Source organism: Pezoporus flaviventris, unplaced genomic scaffold (genome assembly GCF_033815535.1).
Source record: "Pezoporus flaviventris isolate CSIRO_AGI_PZ_B2104156 unplaced genomic scaffold, CSIRO_AGI_Pfla_v1 ptg000013l, whole genome shotgun sequence".
NCBI classification, from domain to species: Eukaryota; Metazoa; Chordata; class Aves; order Psittaciformes; family Psittacidae; genus Pezoporus; species Pezoporus flaviventris.
The window spans coordinates 39426213-39445663 of record NW_026892561.1 but is presented as its reverse complement, the minus strand read 5'-3'; the positions used below and the strand labels follow the sequence as shown (position 1 = coordinate 39445663).

The 19451-nt window shown below is 35.4% G+C and overlaps 1 protein-coding gene across 9 annotated transcripts in view; it reads right to left on the bottom strand.

The window, feature by feature from the left end:
- Nucleotides 1-538: 538 nt before the first annotated feature.
- The window catches only part of XRN1 (5'-3' exoribonuclease 1), a 38171-nt gene continuing 19258 nt past the window's right edge, over nucleotides 539-19451 (bottom strand). For 2 of the 9 annotated variants that reach the window (XM_061452906.1, XM_061452911.1), the window contains 24 exons: nucleotides 19005-19136; nucleotides 17203-17365; nucleotides 16645-16758; nucleotides 16087-16185; nucleotides 15808-15923; nucleotides 14696-14842; nucleotides 14231-14320; nucleotides 13135-13270; nucleotides 12352-12408; nucleotides 11526-11676; nucleotides 10368-10437; nucleotides 9058-9283; nucleotides 8367-8459; nucleotides 7591-7686; nucleotides 7238-7352; nucleotides 6641-6705; nucleotides 6142-6252; nucleotides 5661-5786; nucleotides 5187-5343; nucleotides 4695-4873; nucleotides 4327-4440; nucleotides 4128-4245; nucleotides 3670-3821; nucleotides 539-3463 (listed from right to left, as the gene is read on the bottom strand). In XM_061452906.1, the coding sequence (XP_061308890.1) occupies nucleotides 3173-3463; nucleotides 3670-3821; nucleotides 4128-4245; nucleotides 4327-4440; nucleotides 4695-4873; nucleotides 5187-5343; nucleotides 5661-5786; nucleotides 6142-6252; nucleotides 6641-6705; nucleotides 7238-7352; nucleotides 7591-7686; nucleotides 8367-8459; nucleotides 9058-9283; nucleotides 10368-10437; nucleotides 11526-11676; nucleotides 12352-12408; nucleotides 13135-13270; nucleotides 14231-14320; nucleotides 14696-14842; nucleotides 15808-15923; nucleotides 16087-16185; nucleotides 16645-16758; nucleotides 17203-17365; nucleotides 19005-19136 (3118 nt within the window). In that variant the 3' untranslated portion in view covers nucleotides 539-3172. Of the gene's footprint in view, nucleotides 3464-3669; nucleotides 3822-4127; nucleotides 4246-4326; nucleotides 4441-4694; nucleotides 4874-5186; nucleotides 5344-5660; nucleotides 5787-6141; nucleotides 6253-6640; nucleotides 6706-7237; nucleotides 7353-7590; nucleotides 7687-8366; nucleotides 8460-9057; nucleotides 9284-10367; nucleotides 10438-11525; nucleotides 11677-12351; nucleotides 12409-13134; nucleotides 13271-14230; nucleotides 14321-14695; nucleotides 14843-15807; nucleotides 15924-16086; nucleotides 16186-16644; nucleotides 16759-17202; nucleotides 17366-18873; nucleotides 18906-18962; nucleotides 19137-19451 lie in introns of those variants that run through there. The other 7 variants (XM_061452908.1, XM_061452907.1, XM_061452909.1 and 4 more) reach the window with 7 other exon arrangements.

Here is a 19451-nt window from a genome sequence, read left to right as displayed (position 1 = left end):
TACACTGGTTTTAGTCAAGTTTGTCATTATGCTTCATTCAGAAGCCTTGTTACGAATGAGGTGACTATTCTTACCCTACTCTAGCAAAAACCTCAGCATAGCGTTATGCTCCAGGTACAGAAAAAGATGTACAAATATTCCCAGGTATCCATGGCTCCTCCTACTTATAAGTCATGACCTGGTTTTGCACTTACGTTAAGAACCACTAGGACCAAACTTGCTGGAAATTAATCTTCCTGCCCTTCCTACAGCAATTTAATAAATCCAGTGGGTAACAGAGGGGAAGAAATTTTGAAAGATCAGTATCTAGTTAAATGCTTTTAACTGCAAAGTAACCAACAACCTTTTCAACAAACTTCGCATCTTTAACTGAATAGTAGTTAAAAGCCACCAAGAAACAGCTCAGAGGTGGGCAGTTGCTGCTTCTGAGAATCACTGAAACTGGACTTCATGATATTTAATTTCTGTCTTAAAAGTTTTGGTTTGGAGCTTACAGAAGGTCCCATATAGTATTTGGAAATAAAGCAGTGAAAATAAATGATGCTTCTTGTTTCAATATTTAATCCAAGCAGACACAGACACAATTTATAAAATTATACTATTGCATTAAAGTTTTATATAGCATTTAGCTTTCATGAATTTTTTCCTTCAGTATATCATATATTCATATTTGAAAATATCTTTGCACAGTCCTTTGTGCAGCTACATGCTAAAAATCTGCAAACGCACACTTAACACTAAACAGCACAAAAAATACATTCTGTATCCATTCATATGCAAATTTAAAACATTTCACTTGGCAGATAAACAATGAAAAGTTATTTTAAAAAAATCAGAAACTACAAAAACGTGCACATAAAAGTCTTCCCTTTTGGATTTTTAGTAAAATACTGCTCTGTATAAGATCTAATGAAAAACTCCAGTGCTTACAAAATACTTTATATCTATGAGAAAAACAAATGCTTAAATTTATATCTGTATGAATTAAACATAGTCACCTTGTTAAAATATAAAACTGAAATCATAGGGGACATGGCATAGATCAATGCAGATGTCACATCTAGCAGGACATGTAAAACTGTAATTAACTGGGCACCAGGCAATCAGCATCATAGAATATATAAACTAAAAACCAGGGACTAATCCAAGATGCAGCAGCTACACAATAAAGTGTTTAATCAGCTATATATAGTAAACATAGCAATTCTACTTGAAGAGGAAGTCTTAGTCAGACGTAATTAGTAATAAAAGTTGCTGTGTTTACCAGTGATGAGTACAGTGTCCTTCATAACTTTGTTTCTAAAAGATGTGCATAAATTGACTACCCAGATATGTCACAGTTCTGCAATGCTAGAACTTAACATAGTGTCCTCTCCATCATAAAAACTTCTAAACAGATCTTTTCTCTGATGGTCAGATAGCTCACTTAAGATATGGGGGAACAATGTCTGTGTCTCATAACTTCTCATAAAAAATTCCAAAATATTGGCATGTCTGCACCATGGCAGTCTCATGTTGCTAATGAAAATAAATCGCTTTCTCTTCACAGAATATGCTTTCAAACCCTCTTGAGACTAGATGGATATAGAGAGAACAAAATATATTTTAAGACTGCATACAGACTATTCTACAAGGTTTGTGATACCAAGGAAAATGAAATAAAATTTCTTAACCTTGTTTTTACCTCTGTGATCCTGCAGCTTGCTGCTATTCTACAAACACTGCTGAGGCAACAACTGTTTCAGAGAAATCAATATTAAAAAAATCCTATACCACAATAACAGTGTGAAACTTGGTACTACACCAAGAAATGGAGGCAAAACACAAGGTAGGAGAACTGAAAGAAAATCTGCAGGCTTGTAGATCCAACATGAAACCTGCCTGGAGGAAACAAAATGAATCACTAATTAGATGGAAGATTTCTTCTTAATGTCAGGAAGAAGGGTACTTGTGGGTTAAAAATGGTACAGGCACCTTCGAGCCTTCATTTTTCCTATGTAAACCAAGAATGACGGAGCTACTTTTACAGCAGAACTCCCTCCAAACACACAGGTCAACCTTTTGCCTGAATATTCTTATGGAACATAATAATGATAATTTAATTTTACTACAGAGAACTTCTATCCCGAAACCGAAAAATAAATATTAAAAGTCACTAGCAACAAAAAAAGAAAAATAACCCACCACAGAGAAGTTTTCAGGGTGCAGGCTCTTACACAGAGAAATGGACACTAAGTAATCACAACTTTGACAGCTATGTACACACACAGACATCATTAAACTCTGGCCATTTTTCTGCTTTAGAAAAAAAAATACCAAATCAGGGTATCACTAACACTTTAGGAGGCTCTGTAGATCTGTAGTAAATATCTGTGCTATTTTATCATCAGAAAACAATGACATTGATAATACTGGTAATTAAAAAAAAATATAATTAAATGTACATTACCAAAGTGGTCTCTATTTTACAGATCTGTATTTTTTTTTAATTCATCCTATAAATTCATCTCCTGAAACAGGTTCTGCATCAGCAACCACTTTTTGCCACTCTAATACTAGAGAGACAGTAATACCTACATTTGGAAAGTTGGAAAGTTTTTGCCCTGATATAAAAACCTATAGTTCACAGTTAAAGCAAATTTGGCAGCTCTACTGTAGTTAGGTTTTAGTCTCCCTGATTCAACTCAGAAGGACCTGGAGAGCCAATATAAAAGCTGCATTTAAATCATTTTTTCCTTTCTGTCCTATTACACTATTTAAAAATAAGCTAGAAGATAAGTGTCATACTAAAGCAATGTTAGATGCCCAACTTATTACCGTTCCATATCCCTCCCAAAAAGCATGGCAATTCTGAATTGAGGTTGCCACTGTTATTGCTGCTTACCTGGTATAGTCTGTAAGCCACTGTTTAGAAACCTAGGCACAATTGATGACATGGTAACCTTAACTCAGCATTTCCTAGCTTTTGCTATTCTAAGTCAAAGCAATCAAGGTTCAATATAATTTTTTTATAGTTTTCATAACAACCTGAAAATCATAGCAAAAAAATGCATTTTTCTCTATATTATACTTAAAGTGGCTGGTCTTTTTAATAGAGCTTTCTGATTTTTTTAAATGACAGAACGTAACAGTGGGGGAAGAGCTGAAAACAGTATACACCTAGCTACCATATTTATTCGGAAGATTTTGGTGCCCCAAAATTGACAGCCAGCTTTCTTGACTTTCGCTTGCTGGAAGTGTTTGGTGTTGATTTGTTATGAGGAACTCTTGGAGCAGCCACATTGTCTTGAAATGAAACAGTTGATTGAGCAGCTTGAGGAGATTTTAAAGGAGCTGAAGAACTGTCTTGCTGAGTGTGGTCAGAAGACACTGGCTGTTCATTCTTTAGTGGTGCAGCTTGAGGGAAACTCTGAAACTCCTTGTGCTCAAAGTTTTTCTTGCTGGCAGCCCTTTTTTTAGTTACCTTTAAATGAAATAAATATTATTTAACAGAATGCATTCTCAGAAACCTGCAAATATTCCACATTTAGAAAACATGCGTACAATTTTAGAAATAATTTTCTAATCCTAAAAAGCGCTTCATAGCCCAGGTATTCTTTCAGTCATCATGTAGGCACATTTTTTTTTTACAGAAACAGAATATTAAAACAAACCCACAAACAATCTTACCTGCAGAGGTATAAACTGGTTGTGAGAACCAACAGGTATAGTTCCTGCAAGAGATACATTTCCCGGGTAGGAGCCAGGATAATAATGTTTAGGCACTGGAGTTCCCCAGGACACTGGACCAAACATGTGAGACGATGAAGGCATTATATTAGCTGTGAAAACAAGTAACTTTTAGCTCGCTCTCCTCAAAAAGAGGATACTAACTCCCAAAGACCCCAAAAGTATACCAACTACATTTGTCTGCATGTTGTTTCAATAAAGCCACATATTATTCATGTTTACTTGAAAATAGGTATTTATTTATTATCAAATAAAAAAATACCAAATATTTCTGCTTTGACAGGACTACACCTAGATGACAGCACAGTTAAGAGCACTAAGTCGCATCTGCATTTCAGAGTACATGTAACTTAGCATCTTCACATCCTTATCGGAGTGAACTGTATTAGTATACTTACCAGTGGGTTGTGCAAATACTGGAGGAATAGATCCAGGTGGCACAGGAACTCCCAGTGGCTGATAACTTGGAAACACTGGTGGAGCTGGAGGCGAAGGGAAGTTTACTCCTATAGAGCTCTATGAAGGAGGAACCGAAGGATCACAAACAGACACAATGCAACAGAGATACAGATGTTAAAAGATCCTTTGCATACTCACCAAACGCTGTAAAGCAAAAAACGCAGCTTTCTCCTTTGCTTCAGCTTCAGAATGACACTGTGGTCCATGAACCAACAAACCATTCGATAATTTTATGTGACAAACTGTCATTGTCTAGAAAAATGAGATAAGATTTTTGAGGGAATCTGTATTGCTGACAAACAAATTGAGAAACAGAGGATTTGTTTGTTTGTTTTGGAAAAAGGCAACAAAAGGAGCTAAGATTTATTTTTAGATGGATTTTCAGTCCAAATGTTTAATACAGAATCACATAATTATTAGGGTTGGAAGGGACCTTTATAGATCATCTAGTTTGGATAGCTGAAACAAAGTTGAGAACTTTAACTTTTCCAGAAAAATCTTTTTACCTGTGGTGTTTTTAGGAAAGAGAAATCTGGTTGCGACATTCCAACAAGAGAACACATACGGCAAAGTTCAGCAACAGTAGACAGTGCGGGCTGCGGGCAAGCAAAAGGATGACCTCCAGTTTCCAGTGCTGGTGTGTTCTGAGGGCCTCCAGTGCTATGAGGCTTGTTCATATAGGCAGCTGTCAAAAGAAGAAAAAAAAAAAAAAGTAAAAAAAGCTGTAGCACAAACACTGCCTGCACTGAAAGGACAGCAACTTGCTATTAGCAGAAAGTAAAGAAGCATATTTCATTTTTCCTGGTATTTTCATATCTGATGAACAAAACCCAGGACACTATATATAAAGAGATTTTTAGATCTGAATAAAGAAGCAGAACTGAAAAAGATGGGCATTTTATTACTATATTTTGAAAATCAGTACTATACTGTTAGCTGCGTTCTAAAATGGCACTACAAGGTGAAACTCTGAACTATGAGCTGATGTCCAAACATACCCATTTTTTTACTTTGTCTATATTGCAAGGCAGCTCCATGGCAATCTTGTCTGCTAGGGGGAGCAGGAACATCATTAACTTGGGCTTTCACTTCATTCTTTGTTTCCTGGTCAGAGCCATCTATCTTCAAAATCTCTTTGAGCATCTGTGTTCCTTTCTTTAAAAATAAAATAAACCATTCAGGGACATGCTGGCATTCAGGTAACACTGCCTTTTTACTTAACTCTGAATATCATAATCGGTAACCCAATCTGAGTTTTTATTTTCCTATCAGAGGAAACATTTTATCAGAGCACAGATAACAGCATCTTAGCATGATCAAATGTGTTTATTTATTTTTAGAATAGATAATTAAAAGCTCATCAATATGTTTAAAAGGCAATATAAGGTTTCACAGAGTTACTTTAAATAGAAGTATTGATGCTAAGATAGCAGATGCTAAATTGCAATGTAATGATCCTGCAGTATACAGACCATAGCAAATGATTGTGGTGACAGATGTTCTTCATTCATAGCTCTTGCTTCCTTGGAATAAGTCTGCACTTCATTTTCTTTGGAAATTTTCAAAGAAGCTAGAAGGCTTTCAAGTTCATTGTCCTTCTTAAAACAAATACAGAAAAAAGATAGATCAACTTAGGATATTACAAGCAGATGCAAGAGGAAGGGTATACGTTTTTATGCTTATTCAGGACTTTTTTTTTTTTTCCTTTTAGCTTGTCATGTCTGTTCAGAGTGGGAACAGATACCCAAAGACTACATCAAGTTTTGCATACAAAAGATGCAAGTGTTGACCAATACAGGACTAATTTAAAGAATGACCAAGGCTACACAGGTTTGTCTTGTATCTGCTATAAACATGAATTTGCACAGAAGTAACCAAGAATAATTGGAACAAAATGAATTGGAAACTGAAGTTATTCAAAGAGCACAAGAAAACCAAATGTCTAAATACTACCTTTCCACCTGTACAGGGACCATCAACTGCAGCTTTCTGAATTACAGGCATGTTGGGACTTTCATTCCTCTTCAAAAGTTTGACATTGTACTTATTCACACCTGCAAAATTCTGAAATAAACTGCAGCATTTATTATTGAATACTCCATTACTCATTGTAACACAATCACATTAGAAATGCATCTACAAATAGCTTTCACAAGCTAATATTCTTAGAGGATTTCGGCTTACTAAAAACCTAGCATTTGTGTATTGCCATTACAGCACAGCTTTTAGAGTCTAACAGGAATAGGAAAATAATTTGTATCATCATTATACATCTTATGCACTTTCTCTCACTTTCTGTCTATAAAATCTGTAGAGAAAAAAATCTCCAAAATAAAATTTACCTAGTAGAAGAATCAAGATGCCAGTTACAGAGAAAATTGTAAAGTGATGAACCAGATTAGAGTAAAAATGAAAAGAAAAGAATACATTTACTCAGTACAGAAGAAATTACCTGTTTGTTTGATATTTTACTATGTGGCTGACTTTCACCTCTTGTAACTTTGGAATCTTCTTTAACTACAAAAGAATGTATTCTTTTGAAATGCTCTTAAAAACTGTAATAATCAAGACTCAAAAAATAAATAACTGTACAAGTACACCAAGTTGCACTGATCTGAATGGTTGCATCAAATGTTTAATTTGTACCTTACAGGTAATTCGCTGCATGTTTTTCTTGTAGGATAAAATGAAGCATATGCAATAATATATCTAACTTTATATTCTACAGACATGATCATAAGCAAATTTTCAAAGACATGTCATTGGTTTGTTTTGCTGGCTTTTGTTTTTTGTCTTTTTTTTTGGTGTTTTTTGTCCTTTTTTTTTTCATAATCAGATGGGTGGAAAATCATAATAACACTGAACAGCTTGATTAAAAGGTTCAAGTATGCACACCAGGGCATTATCTGACAATAACAAGTGCAACATAGTGTTTATGTAACTAGTAAACTATTTTCTGTTGATAACCACAAAAACTCAAAAGGATTTCAAAGATGATTACCTAAAGCAAGTAGTTTTCCTAAACAAAGTGTCTAATTATAGTACTTACATTTTTTATATGGCTCCTGCTTTCTCTGTTGACCTTTAAAGCTGCTGTCATTGAATCCTGGCTTGTAGAACTGATTGCCAGTTCCCAGCTTCATTTCCTGAGGTAGAACTGCACCCTAGGATTTCAAACATCAAAGCTTAACCATAAAACTATTTACGTATTATTTACATAGTAGTCCCATATGATTACCTCCTTCCACAGCTATGTGCACCCTGTGTAACAAGACTTTCATACAGAGGATTTATTTATTTGTAGCATTAACTAGAAAGTTTTCTGATGTAATGAACTGACATATAAAATTAAGTACCTTCACATTTTGACTCTGGGGATCTGTTTAAAGTTTATATACTAACCTTCTCATGCATGTTTTGCTGAATGTGGTGAGACTTCCCAGAATTCTGCAGTGACTGCCATATGCTGCAGAATTCATCATCTTGCTTACTCTGTGCCTGACAAAACAAGAAACAACACCCCCAACAAGCTCAGCAGCTTTAAACCCAACTTCTGAACAGCTAATCATATATAAAGACATTCTGAAAATTGTCCAAGTCTAACAGTGCTCAGATAGCAGGAATTTTCATACTGATACTAGAACTTAAACGTATATAATTTATGAAATAGGCTATTGTGGTAGGTTGTATTTATGTAACATCTTTTCCTAAGAATGACTATTAAACAGAAATGATCTTAGCTTGAGATTGCTTTTGTTTTGTTATTAACTGAAGTTACTATCTCAGAGTATAGTTAAACTCAGTCAATAATTCAAAATGGTTTTAAAAGCATGCTCTCATATTTGGTTGCATTCTTAAATTATTAGTATACTATTTTGTAAGGCCTTATCAATCAGTCTCAACTGCTTAATAACATTATAGGTATGTTACCACAGAACTGAAGCCCAGCTATGTAAAAAAAAACACTTTTGAAAATCTAGACTCTAAAAAAGTACAACACAGGATATTATACTCATTCAAGAACTGGGACAAGTTCTGCTCCAGTTTGTATCAGGATTAAAACATCTGATGTACAAAGCAAAGCTATCTATTAGTCATGAGAAAAGGGGGCCACTTTAAACAGGGGGCCAAAATATTGAGACATTCAGATCCACTACTAAATGAATCAGAACACTCACTTTGTTTTTCTGATTGCCACATCCTTTCTGGGGTGAGTTAGAGGTGCCCTGATTTTCAGCCCTGAGATTGTAATGCTGTCTTCCATTCATCTGCTAAATCATGCAAGAAAAAAAACAACCAAAAAAAATGAGGCATGTATCATTGTCTTAAATGTTCTTTTGGATGAGACAGTGCTTCTCAAACACACCTATAAGCAACATGAAGCTACCAATTCAGCTGATTTTCTTTAAAGAAATCACTTATTAAAAAGTAAAGCTTAATTAAACTAGTGAGAACCCCAATTCACCTGTAATTCCCCCCTTTTACTGTATTTTCAAACAAAATAAATCATAACCAAGAAGCAAAACTGACAAGGATATCATGTCTTTTCTGTCTGAGCATGGACTAACTTGGCCTAGAGGAAGAATTACTTGGAACAGAGCTTTAACGGAACAATTACATCTCTGCCCAGCAAAGTATTTGTTCACACCAAATATTTGTCTCTTGGTAAGGCAGCTGGAGCTACAATTGTCAATAAGGACATTTCTGTCCTCCTCATTATTTGATTAACTCATTTCATAAAGATTATCCTACTTTTAACATACCAATGTAAAAACTGAATTTTGTTTGTACCAGTGAAGATGATGACCATGGTCATAATTCAGCTTATAGGAAAAAAACATTTCTGTAAAAACGAAGGAAAAGTCTTACTTGAGTAGGAACAAAAAGGGAGCGAGGAGAATGGTTGAGGCCTCCTAGATGCACTTTTTGTGAGCATGCAGATGACAGATCGGATGCATATGAATTGTAGTTATTCACAGCTGGCTGAGGTTTAACTATGGCTGTCAGTTTTTGATTTCCCATTTCTGACCGACTACCATGAGACAGGTTAATTAAGGCACTTGATGGCAGACGATACCCTCTGGCAGGTGAGCACCTTAAGACAAGCAAATGACACAGCTGTTTCATGTAGTTCAATTATAGACATTTCACTATATTTTAACATTAATAGGCTGAAAACTGTATCCAGTACTGAATTATAGAGTGATAATCCCACTGTTCTCTCCTTTGGCCTCTGGCTGTCAAAACCAGAAAACAAGTCATTACTACTACTCTGAGTTTACACTGTACCTTTCAGCACTGAGCTCAAAGAAAGTTTAAAGATGAGTGAGTTCTTACAGCACAGTTCTGTAGTATTTATGAAAAAACGATGAACCAGGAAACAGTTATTCTTTTTTCCCCAAGATAAAAACTGAAGCCAGTAGCAGAATTATAAACTGAACTTATGCAGCATTTAACCAGTTTTATATCTTCCTTTATGATTTTGAATACTGAAGATTTTGTGTGTTACAGGATATGCCCTTGCAAGCGAAAGGGTTGTTATGGTTGCTGAACAGAGGGAATAGGTAAAATTCTCCTCTAATTTCTGTCATTAAAAAACTCAATTTGTCTAAGAACAACAGTAAAATAAAGGCTGCTAGGTAAATGTTTGCACTTAGAAGTTCACCTGATTACTTAAATACAGAAGAGTTATCAAACTTCTTGAAACAAAAGCATTAACCATGCCTCCACCTCCTGAAAGAATATTTAAGGTTTTTAATGGTGATCAGAATTTAGTGACAAAGTATCACTTATTGATAGTTCAGAGTCCCTCCTTCAGCAGAACAGATGATTAATATTTTTCAATCTACATGTTGAAGACATACTGATTACAACCTGTTTTCTACATATTCATTTAGAGAGACATTTGGATTTAGTGCTTTCTTCTGCCGGTTGATATTTGCTTTCTACAAATCACAAGCTTCTAAACACGCAAAAAAGCCTAAAGAGCAAAATTTATCCATACTTAGAGGGGAAAACAAAAAAACAAACAAAAGAAACCAAAAAGAAATAAAAACTGACCAACTCTGTTAAGAAAGTTTTAAAAAGAGGTATTAAAAATAGTCACTGAATCCAACAGCAACAATTTCATACTATCTGTACCTACAGCATGAAATGACTATGAAACCCCCTGCACACACCTTATAGTTAGGCCTCCAAGGAATTCTTCATCAAATAGAACTTCAAAGAGCACATCTGTTTCTCTACTGGCTACAGAAAACACAAAAAAAAGTCATCTTATATATGTAACAGCAGCTGTTTTAATCTAAGTGATGTAAATATCCATATTAGCTACGCAGAAAATAATAAAAATATCAAAACCTAACTGATCAGCCACAAAAAAATTATTCCTTAAATGAGTTAATTAACAATTCAGAAATGTTTCTCAAAGTCATGTATCTGCCCTTTTAGATTATGTACCATGCATAACAACTTATCAACCTGCATTAATAGCACTGCAATTTATAGCAGTATGTCACAGCTGTCAAACTGCCAGAAAAGAGATACAAGCCATTTTTATGTTCAGGCAGTTGGAAACTGACAGCTCTAACATTACCTTCTTGAAGAATGATAGACTAACACTCCTTTAAAATTATACTAGTATATGATCATTACAGAAAAAATAACCCTTTTAAAAAGCTGCACTCAAGTCTAGTCTATTCAAGATTCTGTTGAATGCCAACTCAATGAGAAAGCAACTACTTAAATGCCAGGTATGAAAACAATCTATATTACTAGATCTCAAACTGCAATCCCACTGTGATTCTGCAAATCCTTTTGTTTACCTGAAATACATTTATGAATAATCTTGTCAAAGAAGGTATAAACCCATGCCATTTAACAGAACTGGAATATCACAGAATAAAAACCAAATTCCAGATAAAACAATCTGAGACAAATCATATTTGATAAAATTTTATGCTTAATGTAAGTATTAAGGCTAACATTTATTATCTCTACTTTTCCTAACTTTGCCCGTATCTTCCCATAACTTCATTTTGTTCCTTTTTTGCAGACTGTCTTCTTTCTCACAGATCTCTGCCTTCTTCATATTAAGAAGAAACAATTTCTCATTCAAAGTATAGCACTATAACACATACAATTAAAATAGAATACCTGTAGTTTTAATTCAAAGCAGTAAATATGCCATTAGTGGCTTCAAGTTGCATATGCTTCATAGCTAAGAAACTTCTGTGCGTTCACAACCATTAGACAAAACACTTTTCTGAAGCCTGCTTTCACATCACTAGCTGTGCTGTTATATAGCTATAATGCCATAATTACGAAGAAAATCTTACCTCCTTTAATTCCTATAATGGTACCTCGAAGACCAACTGGAACAGAAAAGTTCTCTCTTACGTTGACAACACGGTCAAACAGCTTATACTCTGCATTGCGATCTGGAACAACCCCATTCTGTTGTTCTAATGGCTGACAATGATGAAAAGACTGTGTTAAGGTTTGCAAAAAAATATAGGGATTACAACCAAAATGCATTTACAACAATACCTGAAACACACTATAAAGTGAACTTTTGTGTATGTGTGTGCTTAAGTTTAAGAACAGAAATTTTTCCTCCCTAGACACAAAGCATTTTTTTTTCTTGCCACTGTCACTTACTGCTGCTGCCTGAGAAAAGTAGTGCCATACATGACCCAAGGCAGACCAATGGGATCGATTTAGATAAAATAAAGCCACCAGGTGTAACCTGCCTGCCTGTGTCAGTAACATGGCTATCTCTGAAATACCAAGCAAGATGAGCAATTGGTTCTGCGTCAAGAACTGAACAAAAAAATCAAAACAGGCAAGAAGAAGCTAACAGGAAGTACATTTTATTTTGCCTTCATTTTACAGCCAATAATAACTGTAGAAGCATGAAGGACTGAAGGTAGAAAAGAACTGAAAGTCAGTGTAATACGTTACGGAGTCTTTAGTAGAAATTCTCTCCTTTTAGAGATGATGTTATCAAATTTTCTAGATTTTCTAGAAGGCATCATAAAACTTCTTCTTCCATCAATACTGTCATAAAATTCCCCTCTCTGAAAGTTGGTATGCTTAGGCAAAATAAATACCATTTGGACATACTGACTTCAAGAAAAAAAAACAACTTTTCATGTCACTTACTCTGTACAGTAAATGGGGTTTCACAGTTACTCGCACCTTCTTGTTGCTCTTTCTTTGCTAAAGGAAAGAAACAAAAAGTTATTACAAACTAGTGTAGGAACCAACAGTGGACTTCAGGTACAACAAAACACCTAAAAAGATTATGGAGAAGTCTTCTGTTTTTTAGATAAAGGTATACAGCTTTGTGAATTCTTTAGGATGACTACAGTTTTCAAAACATGGGATTTCTTACCAAAGCTTTTGCACTGCTTGGCTAATTTGAGAATTCACAATGATTTTATTAACATGTCCTTGCAAGTAATTTCAAAGAAATAAGCCCATTGCTTCATGTGGCTTTGCCTTTAGCTTTTGCTTTAGTAATTTTCTTGTCCCCTTTTTCGATCTATGGCTTTTCAGAACACAATTTTGTAATTTTCTTCAGACCAAAGAGAAACTGCAAGGGAAAACCAGCTGACATTGCACACAGAAAAACCACTTCAATATTTCAGAATCTATATACTGACACATGTTCCTTTCTAAAGATCACAGTTCAGAGAACAGAGCATGGCCTAATGCTGCTGGATTGCCTGAAAAACAGTCAATTAAAAAGATTAATAATGAGCTCTTCTGAATTTCAAGGACAATTCACATTACAAATTCAGGTCTTACGTTACATTCTGTATTCTTTTTCTTTGGAATGAGAGGTAATCTTCAATCGTCTTATTCTAATTCAAGAACCCACAAAGTAACAAGCAGTTGTTTTTTTTGGTTCAGCCCTGCTCACAATGATACCAAGCTGCATACCTTGCATTTTTCTATTTCTTCTTCAATTTTCTCAACGATGGCTGCATCCAAAATTTGCAAGTCACAAGATGCACGAGACAAAGCAGACACAGGGTGTGCCTTTAACCAGGCAACAATTTCTTGAACTTTCTCAGCTCTAAATAAAAAAGACATGAATTAAAACTTTTAACTGTATAAACAAAGCATTTTACCACATTCCTTGATTTAATCATCAGGTATTATGATACAGGAGCAGTGTTTGTATACATTCAGAATGTAACAGAATTTAAGAGTTCTGCATGAGTTTACAATAAGGGTTAAAAAATAAAAATCAAACTGAATCATGCAATACTGATTCAAAATTATAACCTGATGTTTTGCCAAGAAAAAAAAGAAGTATTCAGTAAATTATGTTTGCATCCCATCAACTAACCATGACCAGCTGTGATTAAAGGTTTTGTGACTAGCTGTGTCTCAGAACACAGTGAGAAAGAACTTCAGGGCATGCCTCTACTAAAATGGAACACAAACCTGAGATTAGTATCCCACAGTGGTATACACACCTGGAAAGAGTTCTGCATCATGCAGACTTACCATCTCAAGCCTGTGAATAGAGCTAATACTAAAAGCCTTTTTTAATGTTTCTGTACTGTGTCTGGAATCAAGGTTGCTCCTTGTCTCCCATGAAACAGACTGAATGCATACTCAAAATCTACAAAGTACCTTAAATTCTTAACACATTATTTTTCAAATATGAAGTGATCTTAAACAATTGAAATAATTATTGCTTATCTTCCAAAAATGATCTTTCTGTGATTTTAGTGATTATTCATAACTATGCTTATTTAAAAGCAAGAATCATGAAGTAGCCACTGAAAATCAGTTTTCTCACTTACCAGACTTGAGATAGGAGTCTGACAGCAACTTGAACTCCACAACTACAATGTACAACATTCTGATATTTTTTTCAGAGCCATCACTAAACTCATATTGCTCAAGGAATAGCAAGGTTACAGTTATATAACAGCCACTATTTGATTACCATCAACTTCATAATATTGTCAGTCTATTCTATTTATTCTAGAGGTGAGGGGGAAATAGGAGAAAGAAGGCTTACCCATTCTCATCCTCTCCAGGCCAAATGTCATCTTCATAGAAGATATCTTCCTGGCTATTCTTGGCTATATAATTAAATAGTTCAGGAACCCTAAAAAATGAATGAACGAAAGATAAATTTAGTTTCACATCAGCACATACCACAAAAAAGCCTAATCAAAACAAACTGTGATGAGCTTCAAAATTTGTGGAGGCCAGACAGATTATTTCTTGGTGTCATACTGTACATTTGTCAAGGGTAAGCTGCTGACAGAATTACTCTATCCCAAAATATAGTTCACCCTGGAGGGAGAGACTGCTGGAGGGAAAACACTGGAAGAAAACAAAAAAAAATAAATCAAAAAATAAATCAAGCCATCTCCAAAAGCAAACTAACTGGTTCGCAGAAGATGTGTGTTCAGAAGACAAAATCCAGAGACTGATCCAAAGGTAGATAATTTGGATGAAGTTTGTATCCAATATTTACCTTTCTAAATACTCAGCAAGTAGTTGTTCTACTGCAGAAGAATACGTCCATTCATTTCCAACTTTCTTGGTATAACCAGGTACTTCTTCATTCTTCTTATTGAACTTCAGGTTTAGTCCCACATTTGCTTTTTGTTCTCCATGAGGGCTGGAAGTAAAAAAAAATTTTATTAACTTCCAGTAGTAAAAATGTGCATGTATACATTAGAAAACACAAACATGTATCCTCAGCCTTAAACCACAGTGAAATTAAAATTAAATTCGTTGTATCGTTTACTTGTTAGCATTGTGCCAGTTGTAAATGTTACAGGACACATGCAGTGCTACGGTAACTTTCCACATGCACGCCCATACCTTAATGCAAAGGAAGGTAGCGAATATTTTACACATCTTCCTTAATAGAGACCTGATCAACCACAATCTACTTGGCATTTACCAAAATGTAGATGGATGCCCCGGAACAACCAGTGGGGAACAGATGTACACATTAAATCAAAGAAGATGCTCATGCATCAACCACTTCCTTAGTGAGTTGTCATAGGAAACCACAATTCTGACATTCCTAAAACTATAGGGATTGTTTCCCTTTTATATATATATACATATATATGTATGTATATGTGTATATATATATATATATATATATATATATATATATATATGTGTGTGTGTGTCTATATATAAAAAGCAGTTTAGTCTTAGCTACTCCTTAAAAAAAATACAGGTACAATTATAATCCTTTTATACCAACAGTAATGTTAAGTGCAATGAAATTAGTTCCCAATTCCACTTTTCACTCTCAGTGTGGCAAAGTAATTTCTAGTTCTTGCTTTAATTACGCAAATAGCTAACCAGGAAAGTCAATTTATATCTTTCAAAATACTAAAGCCTACAGAACAACACTCCAGTAAACAAAAATTAGGAAGTTTATGATAGGAGAGAAAAACACTGCATATGAATTTAGCTCACAGAAAATCTACTTTAAAGGAAGTTTCACATCACAAACCTGTTACATGTTTGGTATGCACAACACTTAAACATACCAGAAATTAGGTAAAGTTGTATTAGAATTCAGAAGCTTTTCTACAGTCAAAATTCACAAATAGAACTTACTTTTTCTTTGATCCTCTTCCAATAAAGATACTCCCTGTAAATCTGGAGACAAGATATCCACTTACTCCAAGACGGCTGGCCAAAACATATGCAGGATTGTATTTCACAGAATATTTCTTTAAAACAAACAAACAAAAAATATTGGCAATTCCCAAAGGATAATGATTTTTATACAAAGGGCAAATGAACGATATGGGAGGAACCCTTAAAGATATTTACCATTGCAAAATATATTTGGCTGATTGTTTAAACTTCTACTAGAAAACCAGAAGTACTTACATGCTGGTTCTGTATTAAAGGATCAAGCTGGGGTTCACACGGAATATTGAAGACAACACGAATTCTACCTTCTGTGATCACATCATGAGAATCTTGAACCTTGGAGAGAAATACAACACATTAAAAATGTTACTTAAAACCAGCAGTCTCTGTATACTTTGTCAATTTTGCTGTAGTAATCACAGAGATACTTTAGGAGTCATCATCTTGCCTTCATCTGTGAAGTGCTTCCTTATAGAAGCAACCTAACAGCATTAAAGGAATCAATGACTAAAACTGGTCCAAAATGGGAACTCTGTGCATTACAAATTATCCCAAATAATTACTAGAAATAATCATGCATTCAAGCTGTGCTACCTTTTTCTTGCTATGTGAGCAACAGTGATAAGGAAAGCAGAACTTCCTCCTCCTCTGACTAAGCCATAAGGGAATCTTCGATTTGGAATTTTAGCTAACAAGCAACCACTACTACCACAGAACATATTTTTATTATTTTAGGCTTGTGAATAACAAAGTTTAGGGGGGGAGGAAAAGGAAAAAGAAATGATTGGAACTAACTTCTCCCATGCAGCCATAGTAAGGAGATCCCAGCATAAAAGCTGTACTTCCAGGAGGAAATAAGTCATCCAAAGTTTTGATGTTTGAAAAATGAGAGTCAAAGGCTTTGATATCCTACATAAAAAGACAAAATTGATAATGTAAGTATCATCAGATTACAGGAGAATAATTAAGAAGTTCATCTAAATATACACATTTTAAAACATCTAAATCTGAAATAATTCAGAGGCAAAGAAGTTTATGCTATATTACAAATGCTGTTACACAAGCAAGTATGCTACTCTAGTAGCATATCTGAGCACCACTAACTGTACTTCATTCAAAATACCATTAGTAAAAACATGACAAAAGGTATTTTTTCAGTAAAATCTCTAAACTGTGCAAATTTTGTCCCAAATTTCATGATGAAATACTTGCCTAAGCATGTTACGCTTTTTAATACAACAAATTACATTAATTTGTTTACTTTTGTCCATTCTTCTGTTTTAAAGGAACATATACTCTTTCCTCTGCTTACTCTCAATGGAATAAGGTGCTATGTGCACCGTCTGTATTTACCTTGACAACAGTTTGGTAAACAAAAGGAAGAACTTGTTTTGACCACTGCTTCTCCAAATAGACTTCTCCGTTTTGTTTCAGCTGGTATCTATTACCAGTTAGCAGCTGAGCATATACAACTATCGCTGTTTCATGGATAATTATTCCTTTTCTTCTCTGATAGCTGAATACAAAGCAGAATATTTAGTTTGATTACAATAGACAGAACTGAACCAAGAAGACAGAATTGCTTGAAATACACACACACACACAGAGTACATACACACAGTATGCTAGAGATTGGAAGGGACCTCAAAATATCATCTAGTCCAATCCCCCTGACGGAGCAGGAACACCTAGATAATGTTACACAGGAACGTGTCCAGGCGGGTTTTGAATGTCTCCAGGGAAGGAGGCTCCACAGCCTCCCTGGGCAGCCTGTTCCAGTGTTCCATCACCCTCACTGAGAAGAAGTTTCTTCTTAAGTTTAAGTGGAACCTCTTGTGTTCCAGTTTGTACCCATTACCCCTTGTCCTATCATTGTTTGACACTGAGTAGAGCCTGGCTCCATCTTCGTGACACTCCCCCTTTAGATATGCATATACACTAATAAGGTCACCCCTCAGTCTCCTCTTCTCTAAACTGTAGAGACCCAGCTCCCTCAGTCTTTCCTCATAAGGGAGATGCTCCACTCCCTTAATCATCTTCGTTGCCCTGCACTGGACTCTCTCCAGCAGCTCCCTGTCCTTCTTGAACTGAGGGGCCCAGAACTGGACACAATATTCCAGATGGGGTCTCATCAGGGCAGAGTAGAGGGGAAGGAGGACCTCTCTCGACCTACTAACCACCCCCCTTCTAATACACCCCAGGATGCCATTGGCCTTCTTGGCCACAAGGGCACAGTGTTGGCTCATGGTCATCCTGTCGTCCACTAGGACCCCCAGGTCCCTCTCCCCTACACTGCTCTCTAACAGGTCGTTCCCCAACCTATACTGGAACCTGGGGTTGTTCCTGCCCAGATGCAGGACTCTACACTTTCCCTTGTTATATTTCATCAAGAATAAACAACAACAAAATTATTCCAATAGTTTGCTTCCCATTTTATAAAAAAGCCCAGAATAAACAGCTTAACCAACTGCTTATACACGGCAGTTGCACAACCACCATTCCACAGCCAAGTGTGTTAATTTAAACACATCCGTACCTTTACAGTGGGAAGTGTTGGGGTAATTAAGGCAGTTAACTCAAATGGCAGCTGATAAAATAGCAAGTTTCTGTAACTCAGTTGTGTTGTGCACCTACACTCTACAAAAGCAAGAGCTATATTCAAATTTAACAATGCTAAACTGTTAAGTTGTAACTAGATCTTGTATGACTCTATTCTATATACCTTCTGCAACTGAAGATTACTATGACCAGAACAGAAAACTGAATGGGAGAGTAAACACTGAAACTCATTCATTTGAGAATTCTTTTGTAACAGCATCTAACTTTAAATACCTAGGGACTAACTCCATATATTCTGAAATTTCAGCATAAACTGTTTTGTCAGTTTGGTGGTTTTGTGTTTGTGGTGTTTTTTTGTGTTTTTTTGTTTGTTCATTTGTTTTGGTTTGGTGGCTTTTTGGTTTTGGTGTTGTTTTTGTTGTTTGTTTTTTTTTAAAATTGCAGCAGCTCTTCTGCGCTACTTATGTCTGTAACACATCAAATAAAACAGCTCTAAGCTATGAAATTCAAAGTTACACTTGATTTGCAAGGTTACACTTGATTTGCAAAGTTACACTTGATTTGCAAAGTTACACTTGATTTGCAAAGTTACTTACTGCTCTGAAATGCCTTGAATGTCCTTGAACCAGGTGCTCTGCTCCTTATCCCCAACATACGCAACTTTAGTTGGGGGCACTGCATTTCCCATGTAAAGCTTCTGTGTGCCGTGTGGCTCTTCTAAATAAAATCTTGAAAATATTATGACAAGTACAAATTTAACCAGGTGAGATTAATCTAGACATAACCAGTTGTGAGCAAAACTTAGAATAGTTAGAAATCACTTGTTAAGGACATGAAAACTTGCAGCACTGTTTTCTCAACTCCTTACAACAGACCACACAGTATATTTTTTATAAAAAATACCAGTGCATATGCTGAAAAGAAGAATGTGTAGAAATGTTCTCTCTTACATTCATTCTGTGTGGATTTCTGTACATGCATTTTCCTTCTCAAAGTTAAGAAGGATCTCTCCCAAACTTCCTACGTTAATAGCAAAAGACTGA